This window comes from Neltuma alba, unplaced genomic scaffold (genome assembly GCF_004799145.2).
Source record: "Neltuma alba isolate B1F8T4 unplaced genomic scaffold, ASM479914v2 tig00004862_pilon, whole genome shotgun sequence".
Lineage (NCBI taxonomy): Eukaryota > Viridiplantae > Streptophyta > Magnoliopsida > Fabales > Fabaceae > Neltuma > Neltuma alba.
The window spans coordinates 247988-269534 of record NW_021633885.1 but is presented as its reverse complement, the minus strand read 5'-3'; the positions used below and the strand labels follow the sequence as shown (position 1 = coordinate 269534).

The 21547-nt window shown below is 37.5% G+C and overlaps 3 protein-coding genes across 3 annotated transcripts; 1 reads left to right on the top strand and 2 right to left on the bottom strand.

The window, feature by feature from the left end:
* Nucleotides 1–1665: 1665 nt before the first annotated feature.
* On the top strand, nucleotides 1666–4268 carry LOC114745939 (wall-associated receptor kinase-like 20). Its single transcript, XM_028934118.1, has one exon. The coding sequence runs from the start codon at nucleotides 2218–2220 to the stop codon at nucleotides 4132–4134; it is 1917 nt and encodes a 638-aa protein (XP_028789951.1). The 5' UTR covers nucleotides 1666–2217; the 3' UTR covers nucleotides 4135–4268.
* Nucleotides 4269–5543: 1275 nt separating this feature from the next.
* On the bottom strand, nucleotides 5544–12675 carry LOC114745925 (cactin). The gene is made up of 13 exons (XM_028934099.1): nucleotides 12187–12675; nucleotides 12000–12091; nucleotides 11179–11278; nucleotides 10530–10601; nucleotides 10142–10204; nucleotides 9921–10061; nucleotides 9669–9764; nucleotides 7856–8140; nucleotides 7634–7772; nucleotides 7400–7548; nucleotides 7134–7310; nucleotides 6168–6434; nucleotides 5544–6036 (listed from the first exon to the last, which is right to left on the bottom strand). The coding sequence occupies exons 1-13, from the start codon at nucleotides 12493–12495 to the stop codon at nucleotides 5917–5919; spliced, it is 2010 nt and encodes a 669-aa protein (XP_028789932.1). The 5' UTR covers nucleotides 12496–12675; the 3' UTR covers nucleotides 5544–5916.
* A 3115-nt stretch (nucleotides 12676–15790) lies between these two features.
* LOC114745963 (polyadenylate-binding protein 7-like) lies at nucleotides 15791–20167 on the bottom strand. The gene is made up of 10 exons (XM_028934143.1): nucleotides 19972–20167; nucleotides 18811–18929; nucleotides 18513–18706; nucleotides 18001–18260; nucleotides 17810–17916; nucleotides 17539–17728; nucleotides 16788–17087; nucleotides 16496–16641; nucleotides 16091–16291; nucleotides 15791–15988 (listed from the first exon to the last, which is right to left on the bottom strand). The coding sequence occupies exons 1-10, from the start codon at nucleotides 20165–20167 to the stop codon at nucleotides 15791–15793; spliced, it is 1911 nt and encodes a 636-aa protein (XP_028789976.1).
* Nucleotides 20168–21547: the final 1380 nt, after the last annotated feature.

Here is a 21547-nt window from a genome sequence, read left to right as displayed (position 1 = left end):
TACTCTAGGAACGCATGACGGCCTTTAACCATAGTTGTATAGAGAGTAATTGTCATTGTTGATACTATCTCTTAAAGTGAAAACTAAAGACAAGCATAAAAAGCTATTCTCAAAACTCGCACTGGCTGTCTCAGAGAAAAAAGAAAAATGAAATGCCAAGTACGAAAGACTTTGTCCAAAACCATCAATGCATCATTAGGATTTGTACATCAAGTGAGGATTAATGGATGAGGCACGTGTTTGTGAAAGTGTGTTATGTAACTCCTATGGTCTTGACATTTAAATGAAGGTTGTTAAGAAACTATTTTGCCGCTGTTAGATGTTCGTTCACATGTGGCAGAGTTAAAAGCTTCAAAGGCATCATATCAACATGGAAAGTAGGCATTAGTGGGCATAGCCCACTAGATAGAAAGGAGCAAATTCTGAATGGGGACTTGGTTGGGTCGTGAATGGGGGAAAAACAAAGAGTTTGGAACCAGATGCTTTCTTTTTTCCTGTGACAGAATAAATTAATCAAAATTCCAAGTGAATCTGAGATTGGAAGAATTATTGCACAAGATGGACCAAAAAGGAAATCCAACTTTATTATACTAGGAATGCATTTCTAAAAGGTCATGATTCGGATTAGCTCAATCCATATATGATGGCTTTTCCTCGGGTTCACTATTCTCTTTCTAAAGCATCAGGTTGATCATCTTAATCTTCAGTCCATATAAATAAGGGATTTGATGTCATCTAATTCACACACACACACACATCATATAATGGCGCATATTATTCATACCGCTAACAACAGTAATGATACGGAATAACATGTGGACAAAGCTCTATGAATCAATAGCCACACTAGAAAGAGCTTGTTTTGCTTTTCATGAACGTACGGATCATCTTGGCCTCGTTTGAGAAATTCCGTGTTGTCCCTTTAAAATTTACATTAAGGAAAACATCGGCAAATATATATTTAGATTCTTTGCAGCATAACGTGGCAAAACATCAAACTGCTGAAATTTCAAGGCACGTCTTCCTTTTTCTAAAAGATGGTCACAATACCTGAGGGACCAGAATAGGAATAAGATTTCGGATGGTATAATCCTGATAGGCGATGGATTAGACGCGTGGGGGAAAACAAAGTAAAGAAAAGGATCCCTTTAAAGTTTCAATAAGTGGGATAAGTCAAAAGAAACTTCATTAGTCACTACAATGCATATACCGTAACATTGTGTGTCAGAGTGGGATACGCAATCATGGGGATCACCAAAGGCTTTCCATTTTTTTGGATTATTATTAAAAAATGACTTTCCATTGATGGTAATGGCAGCACTGAACTCACTACTACTCCAAAGTGATTATGCACCCTAGGACCACCACATAAACGCCTGAATTATTCTTTTACTCCCCCCCCCCCCCTATTTTTCTTGTTTGTTTTCACAGAGAGAAGGGAGGGAAATTAAAGGACTCGAAGAATTATTACTTAAGCATGACTATGAGCTGATGTCTAGCTATGATAGGGACTGCTATAAACATACATGTACAGAATCAAAACATCAATAATCTTGTTTACTGTGATCTCTTTGAAAATAGGAATTGATGACCTGGTTTGAAACGAAAAGTACGTTAAAATATATCTGAACATGAAGAAGAAACAGTGGACTTACCATGTCCTCAAATGGTGGCCCTGCATGAAATTTTATGATGCTTGTCTCACCATTGCTGCCATCCTTCTCAATAGTGTAGGTTGAAGCCTATGTCGGGTCTACATGGAACCTTTGCTTGTGTTTATGGCATCATGTTCCTATATCTGAAAAAATAAATGAGAAAATATTGACACTTGCACATGGACTTCGTAGTGCGAGGCCCATAATGTTGTGGTATATTTTATTATGCCTTGATGGGCAGTTTCTTCACTTTAATCATATTCTGCTCGATTAGATTAAAGAAAGAACTCTTCAAAACCGAAGTAGTAAATGCTGAAGCCTTTTCTAAATGCAAATTCCCAATCTAGAGAAAACAGCTAGAAATGCCGCCCTATCACTGTGAAGGGTATCAACTGGTCCCATAAATCTCCAAAATTTGTCATGGCATTCCATATAGATTCTTTAGCCAACTTTCTAATTTGCATCGCGCCCACTTTATTCCAGTGCAGTAGCCCTTCTATTTATCCTTCGTTCTTCCTATCTGTAACGTGTGATCAATTAGTCATCCCCTTGTTCATGCAGAATGATCGCTAAACCAAACATAAGTTCACGCTTCCAATTTAGCTATGTCCTCCTCCTTTTATCTTTCCTGAGTCATCATTGTACTTCTCAAAAGACTTGCCCAAACTGTGGTTCCTTACAAATTCCATATCCTTTAAGCACTGACCCTAGCTGTGGTGATCCATCCTATAGCCTTCACTGTGATCCCAAATCTAAAAAACTCTACTTTAACACCCTCAATGGAAGTTCCTATTCCGTTCTCAGAATTATGTCTTCGATCCAACGCTTGGTGGTGCAGCCATCACCTTGGCTTTCTAGTTCATGTGTTACCCAAGATATGCCTGTAAGTGGTGGCTTCTCGTTAAACGAGTCACTTCCTTTCAAAATAACTTCATCCAACACAGTCTTCCTCTTTAACTGCTCACCTCGCCTGTTGGTTTCTCCTCTCAATTGCACTTCTTCTAGTCTCTGTCACCGTTACTTGGAGAGCTCAGGACATGTTGACAGCAAAAGAGCTCTTCAGTGTGCCAGTGGTGTTGGCCCTTGTTGCACCTTTGTTCCAGGTGGGATGCCTTCAGCATACAAGATACGCCTTCACAGCTCTGGCTGTAAAGCGTTCAGAAGCATCCTTCATTTAGATGCAGAGAAACCTGCTTACCAGTGGGAGGAAGGTCTTGAAATTCAATGGGCTTCTCCTCCTGAACCTCTCTGCAGGGCGCAGCAAGATTGCTCTGGAGCTTCTATCTGTTCCCCACCTGAAAAAAATGGTGTCTTTCGCTGTCTTTGCAAGGTAGAATACCATTGGGACCCTATGGCTGCAACTTGCTTGAAGAACAAGAAAAAACCTAAATCACGGGTCAGCTTAACAGTCTCGACTGTGGTTGTAACTTTTTTTTGTCTAGCCACAGTTGTGGCCATCATCTTAAGGAGGTCCTGGAAGCTCTCTTACCGGTCAAAGCACGCAAAGACAATAGAAGATGTGATAAAGTCAAATTCTGGAGAGACACCTGCTAGGATGTTTAAACTGAAGGAGGTGATAAAAATAACAAATGGATTTTCTAAAGACAGAATTTTGGGGAATGGTGGGTTTGGGGAAGTCTACAGAGGTGAACTTCAAGATGGGACAGTCGTGGCTGTGAAGAAAGCTAGATTGGGCAACCTCAAAAGCATCCAACAGATACTAAACGAGGTTGCAATTCTATCTCAAGTCAATCACAAGAACCTAGTCAGGCTCCTAGGTTGCTGTGTAGAATCTGAGCAACCTCTGATGATCTATGAGTACATCTCAAACGGGACCCTCCACGACCATCTTCATGGTAGGTATTCTAACTTCCTAGACTGGAAAACGAGGCTGAAGGTTGCTTTTCAAACTGCTGAATCATTGGCGTATCTTCATTCTGCTGCACATACTCCCATTTACCATAGAGATGTGAAGTCCACAAACATACTGCTAGATGATGAATTTAACGCTAAAGTTGCAGATTTTGGGCTCTCCAGATTGGCTAACCCAGGACTTAGTCATGTGTCAACCTGTGCTCAGGGAACATTGGGCTATTTGGATCCTGAGTATTACCGCAACTACCAGTTAACTGATAAAAGTGATGTTTATAGTTATGGGGTTGTGTTGCTGGAGCTTTTAACTTCCCAGAAGGCCATAGATTTCTCAAGAGAGCAAGATGATGTAAACCTAGCAATTTTTGTTAGTCAACGTGCCAGCAACGGGTCAATCATGGAACTGGTAGATCAGAGGCTCCTAGTGTCTAAGGAAGCGTCTGACGATAAAGTGAAAACAAGCGTACAACTTTTCTCAGAGCTAGCACTCAGCTGCCTGAGAGAAAAGAAAAGCGAAAGGCCAAGTATGAAGGACATTGTTCAACACCTTCAGAGCATCATTAAAATTATAGATCAAGTGAGGAATAGTGATCAGGTATCTGTTTAAGTGTGCTGTGTAACCCGTATGCCCCTGCACTAGCTACAATGTTTTTTTTTTTCACCTTTATTGGCCACCTAGCAATATTTATATTTGAGTTTAGATGAACGTTATTGTGTACGAAGCTATAATATTGTTAGATATTCGTACAGTGCAAAGTTAAAGCTTTGAAGGCATCATGTCAATGCGGAAAGTAACGGCAATGGCATTTTGGTCTTCGGAACATGATAGTGAGTGTAGCCCGCTAGAAAGAAGCAAAATTCTAAGGGGTCAATACAGTCGGGTGGGATAAAAAGGAGAGACTGGAATTAGATGCCTTCGTTTTTTGTGATGGCATGAGCTGATAAAAAAATCCCCAGTGAATCTGAGATTGAAAGAACTATTGCACTAAATGGAAATTCAACTTTATAATTGGAATGCATCTCTAAAAGGTCACGATTAGCTCAATCCATTTCTGAGGGAATAATCTTGACGGGCAATACAAATTAGACGCGTTAAACAAAACAGGGCAGAGAAAAGGGATCAGCTGAGATGATCGGGATAAGTCAAAAGCAACTTCATTAGTCACTACAGTGGCTATTCCAAGTGTCTGGGTGCCAGAGAATGGCATCACTTGACACACTGTTCCAGAGTGATCTGGGCCTGTTTTCAACTGACCCGCGACTATAAACTGATGTTCTTAACGAACATCCCATGATGCTTGGGGAGGGAGGCTTCGCACCTCCATTCATCCTCACCAATCAATGATAAACTGAGAAAAAGGAACAAACAATAGTGTTTTTTTTTTTTACCAGCGAACAGACAATGGTTTAAATGACACAACAAAAAGGTTAACGAGTTAACAATTAAAATTCCAAAATCTAAATTTTTTTTTCAAAAAATGTTATTATGTTTTATTTTCAAATTTTAAGCAAATACTTTTAAATTTTTGTCAAAAGCGATTATTATAAAAATGGTTAAAACAAATGCTGTTACTTTACTCAATCTTTCTTGACATACTTAAGCACAGCGTGAATTTAGACATGGCGAGAATTCCAGCGCCTTGCTGCTCCTCCCATCACATACATAACGTTCGCAATTTGCAGGGCTTCATCAGCGCCTCAACATTTAGTTTCATGACTTCACCGGTTTCTGAATTTCACAATTTCCACCAGCCTAGCATCAGCGCGCCATGGGCGGATTCTGAAGTGCCCCTCCATCTGGGAGCATCACAAACACACACCACCCCCTCTAGAAACTTGACACGAGTACTTTGCTAGGTTGCATCTCGTTTGATGAGATTCCCACAATCGGAGGAATTAGTCCCTATCTGGTTTTTTCAGTGGCCACTAAATAATAAGAAAATGATAGTTCCCGCCAATAATTCAACATAAAACCAAGAGATGCTCCAGGCTGGAAGTTTTTCTTTTCTTCTCTTCTCTTTTCTTTTCTTTATTTTTTTTTTTGTGAAGAAAAGTGAACTTAGATTAGCCCAAAATAACCATGTACATCAAAAGGGGCACTACCCATTATACAAAAGGATACCATTGGTGTGACAATAAATCAAGGTCGGAATGTAATAGGCCCAGACTAAAGATGTTAAATCTCTACTCGAAACCCTATCTAGCACACCTATTTCTACAACAAAGAGACGTTTCAATAACTTCAAAATCATTTACAATCCCATGACAAATCTGATACTAGCTGGGAGTTCCTGTCAAGAAACCAAAAGCTGCAAGCTGTCAATTGCCCAGGACATATATCTCGACTGCCAGCATCATTGGCATAATCCCAGCAAACCGGCACCTGAAATTATCTGCGGTAGCGGTAGCGCTTGAAGTTAAAGTACACGTGTAAAATTCCACGCTCAAATGTACACTTAAAGCCTTTTTTGTGAGAATATTCCCACTCTTTATTCACAATTCGGAAAGCCTGGCACAGAGATATGACAACTGTTAAGTAATTTGATCCAGAACTAAAATTCTAAACAAGAACAAATAACTAAATTGATATCTTGACTGAACTATAAATCTTTCTGATCAAAACAAGAACAGTAGACTTACTATGTCCTCATATGGCGGCCCTGCATGGAATCTTATTATGCATGTCTCACCATTGCTGCCGTCTTTCTCAATAGTGTAGGTTGGAGCCTTGGTCTTGTCTACAAGGTCTGGATAGAAAATATTAAATTTATATCCCTGTACAATCTTTGGAGGCGGGTTGTCATGATCATAGTGAGTTTGGTTATATTTGTTCCACTCATATCCAGTGTGAACACGGTTGAAATATTTTGGCTTTCTGGGCCGGTATTTGTCATGCCACCAATAAACCTGCTCAAAAAGTGATCAATCATGTTCGAAAGGAAAAACAGAATAACAAACGCATCATTATTAGTATTAGATACTAAATAAAACACAATACTCCATCTACTGTCAACTAATTGATTATTCTACAGAGGGTAGCCAAGAGATTTGATAACGGATAAAACAACGCACATGGCAAGTCCTCCAAAGCCCCTTCTATACCTTACAATAATTATGAAGCAAAGAACCCAATTCAACTATGACAAAACAGGGCAAACAACTTCCTTTGGTCTAAATTTTTGACAGTTAACCTTCTTGAATTTCAAAACCAAGCAAAGATCGCCTTTCATTCACCAAAGCTTAAAAGGAACACAGAAATATGGTCAGTTAAGGTTTTCTTTTTCCCTTAAGGATATGAAGAATTGGCAAGAAGCTATTCAAACAATGAACTTAGGTGAATATTCCCCCTCAAAAATACAGTTACGGGCAATGATATTCTTAATGTTTCTAAATTCACATCACTTTAGAGAGAAGAAGTTATTGGCTGCTAGGCTAAAGTTTAAGCATGTTATTTGCCACTTGGGTCCTTATGCCAAAAATCTATAACTGACACTTCAATCTATCTATGGAAATTTAAAACTCCAGCAATCATGCTTATCTACATGAATTTCCTGCCAGTTATAGTTCAAAGCGTGAAATATTACTCAAATGACTAAGGCAGGATACCTGTGAATCTAGATTTACTTCAGCTCCAGACCCAAAAAGTGCATCTCCTTCTTCCATAGCACCCATAGCTTTCATAGCCTTCATCTCAAAATTATCTTCAGATGGGGCAGGCTTTGATGCCATTGCTTCCTGCATTCGTCTTTGTTGCTCCTCTAATACAGCCATTCGTTTCCGCTCCTGTGCGGGCACAAATGATCGAGTCATCTTCTGTATACTTAATTCCTAAACACACAGTCACAATTAAAATGTATTTTTCAAGAAGTTACCAGGATAGCCCTGTCCTCCTCAGGATCAATAGCTTCCTCATTTTCATCACCATGCAACAATGTTGGTGAAAAGGATCCAGACTCATCTTCCGCTTCCTGATCCTCCCCTTTCATGGGTTCTGGCGAATATGTTTCATCTGCTGCTCCAACTATAAAGGAAAAAGGGCAAATTCAAACACAAAATTCTGAAGACAAGTCAATGTCTCACGAACAATTAAATAACAGAAAACTTGCCTTTAACATCATCCTGAATGTCCTCCTCTTCAGATTTTGTACCATAAGCATTCTCCAAATTGTCATCGCCCTCCAATGGTTGCTCAAGGCGTTGCAAATGCTTACGTAACATTTGAGCATGGATTTCCTTTAAAGAAGCCTACAGTTATGGCAATTAGTAATGGAGAGCCATTGTTCACGACATGTCACACAAACAAAGATTTTATATATAATGGAAAATACCTTGGCCTTATATATGTGAAGGCGTTTTAAAACAGCTTCCCAATACTCAACCACTTTTGCTGTACCACTACTCATTTGAGACTCAATATGCACTCGCATGGCCTCCAATTCAGCACAAGTCTTCCCTTGCAAGAGATTCTTCACCTCTGCCTCAACACTGGCATGCAGACCTCTTTCTTCTGCAAGCAGCTCAGCAGGCGGTTCTTCCCCACGCACCCTAGCTCGATCAAGAGCATCCTTTTTACGAGCTTCAGCAAGTTCCCAATCACAGACCACAAGGAGTGCCTGTAATAAGTAAACATGAATAAATACGCCTTCAGCTTTGAACATGAATTGTGGAAAGACAAACTAACTACTAAAATCCTGAGGTTTTACAAGTTACTGACACAGGAAAGATATGTCATGCAGCCAAATGGAAGACCCTAATTTACATTTACCTACATGCAAATGCAGAGAAGAACAGAAAAGATAAAACAACGCAGAATTTAATGATTCCCAGTCCTTCAATTCCGCTTGGGTAAAACCATAAATATAGTGGAGAGCTGACAGGCCTGCTCATGTAACCAAGATCTTGGGGATTACTTCGTCAGTGAATGAAATTCAAATGAAGTCTTCAAATCCAAACTGGGAAAACCAACAGAAAGGATAAAGCAGGAGAAGGTAAATAGAGCAAGAATGTTAAATCTATTTTGTTCGGAAACTACAAAAACAGCTTAAATGATAATCTCATGCTCTGTGCAATTCGAGGATTTCTGTATAATGTTTTTCAGAATCAAAACAAACTATTCTCCATTACCACAGTATTTCCTTCATATTTCAGCTTTACCAAACACGTGAACCTAGACAAGTGAAAATACTACTTCCTTCATTTTACTAAAATAGTAAATGATGTATTTTCTAGTCTGCTGCCTGGAAGTTATACTAGGCATTTCACAAAATCTTGCATATTAATAGGAATGGATTTGGACCTCAATTGTTGACACATTCTAAAAGAAAGAAGAGGGAGACAGATGGGTCTTTGTTTACTTATACCAGGAAAACTATGAAGCATGAACACGAAATAAGAGAGTCCAAAAGATTTTAGAGGGTAGATGAGGAATTGTACGCCACTGGCCATTAGAAAAGAAAAAATTTGGAGGTGTAGTCAAAGGTGGGGACGGAGAGGAAGGAAAGCAGACCACGAGTGAATTGCTGTTGGAAAGCCTCTGCCTCTTGAATGCATAGGGATCTGGTATGTCTCTACTAACACTAATCCTGTGAGAAATGAAGCAGGATCTTTTGTACATAATTATTTCTGGAGTTGAATTCATCATATTTCAATAAGAACAACATGCACACTTAAAACAAGAAAAAAGTTTCAATCGTCATTGAAATTTTGCTACACACCACCAAGCAGATATTTTAAACTTTTAGGATGTAACACTTCTAAGAAACAGGAACCAAAATCTTCCAAAAGTCTATATTTCTGAAAATGCCATAGTTTTCCAAAGCCATTTGCAACTGAATCAGAAAATGCGTTAAGATATTATGATAATGATATTTCAATAGTATTAAATTAGAGCAATAGCAATCAGATCTTTGAAATGAAAACTTCCGAGTGTACCAAAGAAATGGCCTAGGTATTGCCTATTAGGTTAAGATTATATCTATGATGTACTCCTGAATAAAGTCAGATGCATAGACTTTTATTCCAACAAATTAAGATCAGCAGAAAATAAGAAGATTATGGCACTAACATCATATAGAAATTTTTAGCTAAGTAATCTGTTAAGGACCACAAAGCAACTAAATTAACTATGGGAAGGAACGATACCTCCCAGTATTCCACATGGGTTGGTGTCTCCCTATCAAGGTCAAGATGCATTTTGATGTCATCACGAAGCTCTTCCATTTCTTTCACTGTCAAGCCCTGTAACATATATGTAAAATCTGTTGATATTGACATTCAAAGCTGAAAATCACATGGTACAAAAATGACAGTATGATGAGTTCTTAAGAAATGAATCCCACTGACTAAAAGGGAAAAAGACATATAACAGAACACTCTGAAGCTAAAAATAATAACCTTGAAAACCATGTAGGGTTCATTTATTTCAATATCCAAGTCATCTGATCCACTGAGTTGTTTGGTTAGGATATCAATTGGCTTGGCACGCCCTTCAAGCAATCTAATCTGAGACCTGACTTTGCTTTGGTCAAAATGAAACTGCGGACAAATCGTATTAGTCAACAAATTGCCAATACTAGATCAAACAAGAACAGAAATAATTGAAAGCACCACAATACCTCTTCTTCCTTTTTTTCCCAGTCCTGGAATTCAGCACGAGCACGTTCTCTGGCTAATATTGCCTGACAGGGTTAAAAAAAAAGATGACAGTAAAGTGACCATCAAGTAAAATTTACTTCACTCCAGAATTAACTTGTCAGATATCTTTAACACACTTAGAGCTTCAACTTCATTAATGGAGTCCCCCCCCCCTTCATTTTTCAGGACCGATTTTAAAGCATAGGCTGAATGCATAGGGTTGTCGTTTTTTTCAAGACAAGGTTTAACATACTCAGTAAAGTTATGTAGCAGGATAAAGCCACTACATACAAGGTCTACATAGACAGTTAGACACATATGATGGCACGACTTAAGTTTTGCCCCATGCCTCACAGATTAAGTACTTACCATTTCTTCCTCGTGTTGTGCTTTCTCAAGTGCCCTTTCTTCCCTTCTCTTCTTCACCTTTTCAATTTCCGCCTGCATTGACACTTTTCATGAGAACTTCGAGTCTGTATGGAAAGTCCAATTCAGTTAGGAAAATGAAAAATTCAAAGCATTCATCATGGCCTTTTATGCGATATAATAATTAAAATAAAAAAAAAAGAAAGGAACTTCGCATAATAGGACATTTCTTGATAAAAAAAATTATAATAAATAATACAAGATCATATGTTGAGGCTTTAGACATGCATCACGGGATATATCTAGAAAATAATAAAACAACATCAATAGGTAATAAATTGGTTGTAAAAATAAACTTCTGAAATTGAAATGCAATTGAATCTTAATATTAAATTTCTATGATGCAAAAATAATTATCAGTCCACAATAAATGTTGAAAGAATGTCAAGGTTGTGGTCCCCCAAATTACTCCTCGTTTCTTGGTGAACCACACACAATACATATGAATTTTAAAATATCAGTATAAATGGTACGTTTGCACAGCCTAGAAAGTATAAATTATCAAGTAACAAGTCTCAATTAATAGAACGCAATATTTTTCTAACGGACGTTAAAAAGAAAAGAAAAAGTTCCTATTCAGTTAAAAACATACCATCCTTTCTCTCTGTCTCTTTTTCTCGGCCTTGACTGAAAAATTATCAAGTGGAATACCTTGAGAAACATCTCGCTCTATCTTCTTTCTCCAAACAAATCTACAAACAAACATTTTGCAAATATAATATAGGTTAGCACCAGTTAACAATCTAGGAAAACAAATAACAACAGATTCTATAAAATTACAACATAAAATCCTAAACAGCCAAAGAAGATCCAAACACAGCACCCACAGAAAAAGGATGAAGATCAAAATATCAAAGATAACTCAGTATTTGTAGCTCGTCGCTCCAAAGATGACAAATAAAAAGAATCCAAAGAAGAAAAGGTCCAACAATTCAAGCCGCTGTCACCACATCCTCCATGTAAGCCACAAGGCTAGAATTAGTAGGCTAGTCAAGCATTCATCTGAAAGCAAAATTCCAGCAAGTTTTCAAAAATAATCTCTATTAGGAAGGCTAGTCAAGCATTTATCTGCAAGCACAATTCCAGCAGAGTTTTCGAAAATGATCGCCATTAGATACTTCGGTAATCAGCAGCAAATTAAGGAATAAAATACCAGAGGACTCTCACCCAAAGTCAACAGGCTATTAATGTAGTATAATACTTGCCCCCAACCCAGCATCACTGATTCCCGAGCTACCAATAGCTCCACTACCCAACCAAAAAAAAAAACTTCAAATAATATTATCTGTGCATGCGTGACTAATAATTTTGAAGATGAAGGGCTTATCTCTTATGAACGCATCTAACCAAAATAATCAATATTAAAAAGTCGACAAGGCAAATAGGAAAATTAGGGAGACGAAGAAAATTTACTTCTCGTTGAGATTAGAATCACCGAATGGATTTGAATCGTTCGAATAACCCGAGACAGTATGAGTCTTCAATTTTTTTGCGACTTTCGTTGCCTAATCATAATAGAACAACGAAGACAATGTCAGCAAAACAGCAGTTCAAAATCCTCCAGTCATGAAATAACATACACTGAGAACCAACTCCAAACCTTTCTCTGAGCCTTTTTGGCCAGGTACTCTTGTATTTCTTCTTCACTGATGATCCTCGAGGATCTTTTCTTCTTGTGACCCCGTTCGTCACTATCACCAGAGTCCTGATCGGATGGTGAGCTCCGACGCCGCGAACGCCGACTACTGCTACGACTATGATGACCGCTTCTCCTGCGCTTGTCAGAACCCCTTTCGGGCGATGAGTCACGGCTATCTGAATCATCGGACCGGGAAAGTGATTCTGATTCAGAACCGTCTGCCCTTCGCCTTGAACGGCGAGAGCGTTCTCTCCTACTCCCGCTACCCATTATCTTCTACGCACAGAGAGAGAGAGAGAGAGAGATTCCCCGGGAAAGAAGCAGAGAAAGTCAATAGATGAGAGTGTGGAGCCGCATGTAAAAAGTCCGTTCAGAAGAGAGCCATCGGAGGAGATTGATGCGATTTTAGGAGATGGGTGAGAGAGGCGGTGATTTGGGATGTGATAGGCGCGGCCGCAGGGGCCTTCCTTTTCCGCCATATCAAAGTACATAAATAAAGTATAATATTTAGTATAAACAGTTAATCAATATAAAAAAATAAAATTTTTTCTATTGATATAATATTTAGTTCTTTAGGTTTTTCCTGATTTTAATTCTGGTCCCTTAAATTTCAACTTATAAGTTTTGATCTTTCAAAGTACAAAATAATTAAGTTTTTATTAAGTTATAAGAATTAGTGTTCTAAATGAAATAAAATTTGAAAGACAAAAACTTATGATTTAAAACTTAAAAAATCAAAATCAAAATAAAAATAAATTTAAGAAACTAATTTTTTTTTTTGGCAGAAGAGGCCAAACGCCCAAAAACTACTTAGGGTCTGTTTGTGTCAGTGTTTGCTAACCTAAAAGTAGCTTAAATTTTAAAATAAGATGGGTTTGCTGTAAGGGTCTGTTTGGCAGAGCTTATAACTCGCTGGGCTTATGCATTTTTAAGCTATCTGAACGCCCAATTAAAATAAGCCCCTAGAAGGAGCTTATTCATCTATGAGAAGAGCTTATATTAGACGTTCAACAATGTCAAAGAATGAGATTCTTTTTTTTCTCTCCCATCTGCCTTTTCCTCCCTCGAGCTCACTTCTGTTTTTTTTTTTTTTTCAACCCAGAACTCCCACTTTATATTTGCCTTATTTCTTTTCCATTTTTATGGTTTTTTCAAATTTAATTCACTTAATCAATTTCACTTATTCATATTAAATTAATTTAAATTTATTGTATTGTGTCAATTTATTTTTTTATCATGTTTTACTTTATATTTAAAATATTTGTTATGATTTCTCTAAAGTTTTCAATTTTACTTCACTTATTAAATTTCACTTCTTCATTATGTTATCTCAATTCTTCTTCTTTTTCCATGTTTCACTTTATATTTAAAATATTTTTTTTATTTCTCTTAAATTTTAAAATTTAATTCACTCATTAAATTTGACTTCTTCATATTAATTTATTTTAATTTCATTGTATTATGTGAAGTTATTTTTTTATTATGTTTCATTATTTATTAAAATTCATACCCATTTTTGGTAATTTTTTAACTAAACTTACTTTTACTCGATTATGATCTAAACAACCTTTTACCAATTTCACTTTTACAAACTAACTTTTCTGAACTCCAATCCAAAGTTTACAATTCACTTTACTTTTCTATAAGCTACTTTTTTTATAAACTATTTTCCCAATCGCTGATCCAAACGGGCACTTATTCAACTTTGGGGGTGTCTGTAACAACCAAAAAGTATTTTTAAAAAATAATTTTTTTTTACAAATCAAGACAAATTTTTGCATACATTTATTTTGTATATTGTAAAAATATTTTTAAAATTATAGTTTTATTTCCATCTAAACACTCTTAATGACAAGTCTAGGCTAGCAAAGCCAATTATGTATCTATCCAGAAAACTATACAACTTTGATTTTGTGAACCATTTAGGTCAAAATTTATGAAAAAAAATTATTTATCTGTAAAATCATAGTAACTATTATATGATATTAAATCTGAATTATTAAAATTTGTCGAGGAATAATAGGACGGAGAAAAGAAGACGCTTCTTATAGTTATTGAAGAAGCTGTGACATGCTCATGATATGCGTTTTATAATGGACAAACGCTCGCTGTTTGGTAAAGGTTTAACCAACAAGCATTGGGTGCAGTAGTTAGCGGCTGATGCTCCCAATGTGAGAACCTGAGTTCGATCTTTGAAGCACACTAGTATGTAAAGGGTGCTACTCATCTTGGTATAAAGTGTTATAGGATGCGCTTCACACAATCTCGATTCCGAATTAGTCGGTTGCTCGAATTTACTTGACCCAGTAGAAGGTTAGGGCCTAGAAAAGGTACCGGATATCGGGGGATTAGGGGGGCCAAAGGCCCTAATATCCCCTTAGATCACCCAAAAGAAAAAAAGTTTAACAATGGTTCTTGAAAAATAAAAATTTTCATACACATTTAAAAATTAGATTTTTTTTTTCACTTTTCTTTTTTACTGGAAAGTAATCATACTTTTTATTGCCACGTGAAAGCTGAGTCATGCTCAATTAGCCAAGTGAGCAAAAACTAATGGGCTTAAAGATAAGGACTAAGGGCCTGTTTGGGTATTCCCAAACCGTGGTTTCAGAAGCACTTTTCCGCAAAACGAGATAATCTCCTCCACATATTTACTTCGTAATCCGTAAAGCACTTCTGAAACCATGGTTGGTTCTATCCAAACACACCCTAAGAAGGTGTTTGGGTATAAATGAAATTATAGTTTTAAAAGTAATTTTACGATATACAAAATAAATATGTGAAAGAGCTTGTCTCAATTTACAGAAAAGTGTTTTTGAGAAGCATTTTTAAAGCTTCTCAAACACCCCGAGTATCTTTCTAATTGGGAAGGGAGTAACGTGTTTAATAGATCAAATTATAGGGATTCATTTCTGATCACAGGCCCCATTTCAAACTTCCTTGAAATTATAGGGATCAGGAGGTTTATTTTTGCTAATACTAGTTATGGTTTTAAATACAAGAGTTACTTGACTAATTTGAATAAATTTAAAAAATAAGTTAAGTTAATTTTTTATAATAAATAGGTGTTGTCTTTCTTAAAATATCCTCATTAATTAAGTTTATTAGAAGGACTATCTAAAATAAATAAATAAATAAATATAAGAGCAAAATAGATTGGGATCTTACATTTAAAACTAAAATAAAAATTAAATAAAATCTTATATTAAATACCAGAAATAGTACTAGCTTTAATCAACTGGACTCGTCGATCAAAAAATGGTTATTCTTGTATTCAATGTGAAAATTCCGAGTTATGTTTATTTTGTAGTGGCGTTGTCAGTACTCATCCTTCGGTCAATCACTAAAATCTAAATCCAAAACAAATCAATCTCTGAATCTCACCGCTGCTACCATAAAAAACTAAAAATGATGTCAAACCTCAGCTGAAAGTAGAATTTTTCCCCCAAAAGAAAATTATAGCGAGGAGGAAAACACTGCAGATTCCATACATGTCAAAAATCACGTAACAAAAATCTAGGTCATCGGAAGTTTCGGTCAAGTCACTAGCTTCAAATTGAAGTCGTCAATTCACAGCAACCTCAGCTGAAAAGTAACCAGGATGAAGTGCATCCTGGCCCGACTCTTTAGTTTTGGAGTCCTCAAGCACCTGCACAGCTTCTTCCACCTTGGCCAAAAGAAACCTTGGAGATTCCAGGAGAAGCAGCAACTCTCTAATTTCCATCTCCAAGAGCATCCCAGTAATCTTCGATGCCAAGCGGGGCTATTTGAAATGACATTATAAACAAGTTCTTTCAGTTCATAATTTAAGAAATCTGTCCTCAGAGCCCAATGAGACAGAAAAGAAATAGTGCTCTCCCATTACCCTGAGTTTCTGGATCAGTGGGTAAATATGCTCGCCAAGCAGTTGCCTCTGCTGCTCAGGAGTGGCAGCAGCAAGCATGCAGTGGAGCATTTTCGATCCTTGAATCCCAACAGTAGAGTTAGGACAACAGGATGGGACTCCAGATCCTTTTTCCATGTCACGTTGGCGCCCGCTGGCCATATTCCTAGTCTGTCCAATCCTCTGCAGTTAATGGAACCAAAAGAATCACAAAATGCAAGCGGTACAGCCATCTACTTTTCCGATATGTAGCCGGATCAGTGACAACAAAAATTTCGTTGTTCTTTAAATAACGGAAGGTGTAATCTCACACTAGAAACGAGCAGTGCACACATGCATATATCACTCAAACATTTTAGCAACAACATAATGTGGGACAAAGCGAACCTGCTGAGTAGTTGATTCTTTCGATGAAGCCATTGAGTGAGAAAGCTGTTGTGCTTGTGGCATGAACGTACCCAGGTGAGCAATCCCCTGCGAAATTGCCTGCCCATTTATCCTGCTCCTGTTTTGTCTGCGCGGCCTTATAGGAGCAGCAGGCTGTGAATGAAAAGAAGTAAAAAGTACATACTGCGACTCATTCCAGCCATTAAAGAACAATACCAGTTTATCCTGAGCGGAATTTAAACAAGGAAAAAGATAGCAGAAATAGGTGTGTTTTTAATTCATCAAGCAATGTAGTTACTCACAACAGAAACCAAAGTCTGTTGAACTGGTCTAGTAGGAGGTTCAAAGCCGTTAGGTCTCCATCCTGGCCTGAAGCCCAGCGGTTGATATAATAGCCCGGTTGGAGGTGGCAGCTGGGAAACAACACCAGTAGCTGCGTAGTAGTAAGGAGGATATCCACCATGTATAACAGCGGTTGAAGGTCCAGCTAGTCCTGCTATTCCCTGTGCATACTGGACCTTTAATCGTGCTAGCCTGTCTTCCTTCCTTTGAGCAATAGCAACGTATAGCGGTTTACGATGAAACTTGCATCCTGTGACATATTAAAATCGATTTGAATAAAAGTAAGTAAACCAACGTGATGAAGTAATTTTTGGCCCAAAAAAAACATGACGAAGCACTCAGCTGACCAATAGCACTGTGTAGAATCCTAAATAATCCTGATATTTCTATGTCTTCATTGAAAGATGAAAGAAAAACACTTAGAACGTCAGCTATAAGATCTTCAAGATTAGAACTTAAATTCCGATTCTGCCTAATAGGATATTACTCTAATGACGCTGTCAGAAGCTTGAACAATTGAGTGAAAAGTTCATGAAAAGTGGATTATTTTAAAATTAAAAAAAAATATTGGACAACTATAGAGCGTCCACGACTTATCAAGTTGTTCACATCGACATCCAATCTTTTTAGCTCCGTAATATATATTGATAAAGCAACGAAACTCATTCATCTTATATTCGCGGCTAGCTATAACAACATACCATGGAAATTGTTCACAGCTTTATTGGCCTCCTCGGGAGTGGAGAAACAGACAAAACCAAACCCCTTGCTTATTCCTTTGTCGTCCCGCATAACTTTGGCGGATGTTATTGTGCCGCATGAACTAAAATGATCTCTCAGTTCTTCATCACTGACATCGTCGCCGATGTTCTTCACATAAATGTTTGATCCCTGAAATATAGACCAATAATTACTAAGACAATCAAGTAGGAAGTGAAAGTTAAATCTAAAGGGAAAGGAGGCACGGATTACCTTATATTTCAAGATCTGTTCCTTACGTTTCTCTTGAAACTGATGGTGCAAGATTTTTTCGCGCTCAGCCTTCTTTTGTGCTCTCGCTACATATATAATCTTCGAACCTGCTTATGACAAACCAATAAATCATGCATTAATATAGGGAATCAACATCAAGCAATTGCGAGTGCTGCTCATAAGAAACTTACCTAGTCGCGATCCATGCATGGTTTCCATTGCCCGTTTAGCATCATCTGGATTATCATAGTTCACAAAGCCGAAACCCTTCGATACTCCATTGCGGTCCTTAGCAATAGCCATATTAACAATCTTGCCGAAAGGGGCGAACGTTTCCTGCAAAAGCTCTTCTGTAATCTCTGGGTCCAAATTCTTCATGAACAAATTTGTGAACTTGGAATCAGGACCAGGCAAGAAGCGTTCGCTTTTTTTGACGAACTTGCCAACATATCTGTGAACAGATGTAGAGTCCCATTAAACTTAACCTCTTATGGAGTGGTTTATAAGAAATTGAATACAGCAATTACAAAGGCAAAAAAAAAAAACTAAAAGGCATATGCACATTAAGATGTTGATGACAGAAGTTAACATATTTTTTCGGTCTCGGCCCATTCGAAATTGCAATTTTATGTTTTAGTACTAGCAAGCCGCAAGTTTGACAAATATTGACGTGATATCAAATAATGCAGAATTCAACTCTTACATCTGTTTATCTCTAACAGTGGAGCCATTTAACTTTTCAATGGCCGCATTTGCAGAGTCCTCTGACTCAAATTGAATGAAGCCATACCCTTTGCTTTTGCCATCTTCAAACGTAACAACTTTGCTGGACAAAATTTTCCCGAAGTTTTGAAACAGCTCGTGCAATCCCGCATTATCAATAGGTTCAGCTAAGTTCTGCCATGATAAGAGTACAGAACCAGTTTTAACTAGGATCAACTTCAGAAATAATAATGAATCACAGAATGAGTTAAACGGTTCATTGGACAGTGGACATATACCTTAACAAATACGTTCGCTATCCCATTTTTTCTTGCTTCGGGGTCACGATGTGACCACATGACTCTTATCATTTTTCCTTTCAGTTTAGAATGATTCTTCACCTCAAGAGCACGAGTAGCTGGTCAAATCAAGGAAGACGAGTTAAGGTAACCGTGCCGGGCTAGATAATTGGATAAACATACTCAGATATCAGTATTTCTCTGATTTTTTTTTTCCTATTGGAAATTATCAGACCACTATGATCTACAAGTTTCATGCATATCCTGAACAATAGTGCAACTTCATGATACGAAAAAAATTTGGTAACTGACGTGCTAAACATGTTATTAAGAACACCAGTTAAACACATCACATCACCACCTTGGAAATTCTTGGCGCCAAAAGCTCCTAAATCTTAATCTGTTTTGCGAAGAAGTTAAAAAATAATATGAAAGCGTCAACAAGGATTTCAGGTTACTTACTCCCGATAAATATATTCACATTTATATGACCTTGTTTTTCAACATCTGACTAAAATCAGAAGCCCAATTAAAATAATACGCAAAGACTAGACATTGACACAAAACACATGTCACGGGCAACGAAGATCTTATGTTCACAAGCAGTTTCTTGAACCCAAGCATCGCAAATGAGACACAAACCAGAAGTTTCGTGTTCCCGCAACGTAAAGTAAGTCACCAGAGACCAATCGAATTCAACAAATACATAATTTGAATTCTATGTAGAGGGGTTTCTTGGAAAAACAGAAAATCATGTGGCAATCATGCCTCCATATTGTGTCTCAGAAATGAGACGGAGCAATGGAAAACTAGTACTTCGGAAAGCGTCCCTTGAAATGATTTTCATATCTTTCACGTACTGAAATGACCGTGAAGAGTGACGTGATATCGCTATCGAAATCAAGATCCTATTTAAGCCGTTGAACAATTAATTCAAGTAGCATTATTTATGTCAAGTTCTTCGTCGGTTCTTATAATCAGATTCTATATGCCCATGCACATAGATACATTATTCTTAAAGCTACAGTCGCCACCACACGAGCTCCGTGTTTCTGAGAGTTTGCCTCATTTTCCAGGAATCAAGACAGATAAAAGAACTACGAAAAAGACAGCAATATAGAAAAGGAGAAGTTAATATGCAGAACAAGAAATCATACATACCATCTTGGGGAGAGGTGAAGTTGACATAGCCATAACAGAGCGACTTCCCGGTGGAGGAGTCCCTACAGATCCGAACAGAAGTGAGGCTCTTAAACTCCGAGAACACTTCGAACAGCTGTCCATCGCTGACGTCAGGGTGGAGGTCGCCAACGTAAAGCGAAGCTGGTGCCGATGCGACGATTGGAGTAGCCGCCATTGATCACGTGAAACGGGTAATGCCCGTGTCGTCGATACCCCCAGAGTGAAGAAAGAAAGAAGGGCGGCCAAAGAGTCAGGTTGTGCTTCTTTCCGATATCTGATAGAAGAGTATGAGTGCAGAGAGAATCAGAAAGGGGACTTGGCAGTGTCCGATTCTAAAGAAAGGAGTTTCGCCAGAGAAAGGATTTTCGCCAGAGAGAGAAAGACTGAAGGATTATTAGTGAGGAGAAAAATGACAAGAAAGAAAGAAAGAAAAGGAAATTTTTAGGGTGGGATTGGAGAAGAAGAGAGGAGAGCGTGATACGTTCAGATGAGAGAGAGTAGTGGAGTGAGCTTTGCATGGACTCGGGACGGCGGGAGGTTATGGAGCAGTTCGGTAAAAAGGGAGTGCAAGAAGAGAGCCATACTTGCGCGCGTAGAGAACGTTACCGCCCCTTCGGGCCGGGTCTTTGATTTGTCAATGACTTGTCAGCCACTTGGCGGAATGAATTGCAAATAATGTCATCGTTGAGATCACCAAAAAAAAAAAAAACCGAGAATGATGTTTTTTATGGAGAAAATTCAAGGGATAATTGCAATAAACTCCCACTTAACTTAAGAGAATTAAATATATAAAAATTCCTCAAAATCATCAAATTATTCTCAAGTTTCAAGAGACCTTCTTATAATAAATTTTATTTGTTTAATTAACAAATTGCCTTTTTAGTTTACATTGACAACTGAAAGAACAGTTATTGACAAGTTAAGATATAAGGATTAACAACTATTGCGACAGGTATTAACAACACATTTTCTCAGCACATTATAAAATGTAATGCATGAGTTGATATTAAAAAAAACGAGAATGATATTTTTGATAGAGAAAATTCAATGATATCGGTTATTATGGAGTTGGAAGTCTTGAACAATTACTAAATGAAGAGAAAATAGTCCCACAATTAGCCTTATTAGCTTAAATGAGAATATAATTTTTATTTTATTTTTTAATCTTTTTCCTATATTATGTATAATTATTTATAGGGCATCGAGGATTCAACTGGCTTCAAGTTTTTATCCGCTGGTTTTGTGGAAAAGGTCTATCCCTTTTTAATTTTATATGTAGTCGTCAGGTTGACGTGATCAAATTTTATTACTACTACTAAAAAATGGACATGTTCACTTGCTTCTTCATTTTCTCAATTAACTACTCTATATTGGAAGCGGCTGGAAACTTTCTGCAGTAGTCGTTAAGTGTTAACTCACTTGAGAAAATACCCTTGTCGTAAAAGTCACTTTTTTATGTCATATATGAAACCGTCAAGCAGGGGGAATGTAACTTAAACGGATATTTGAATTAACTTTTTAAAAGTAATTTTACAGAGTTTGCTATAAATATATG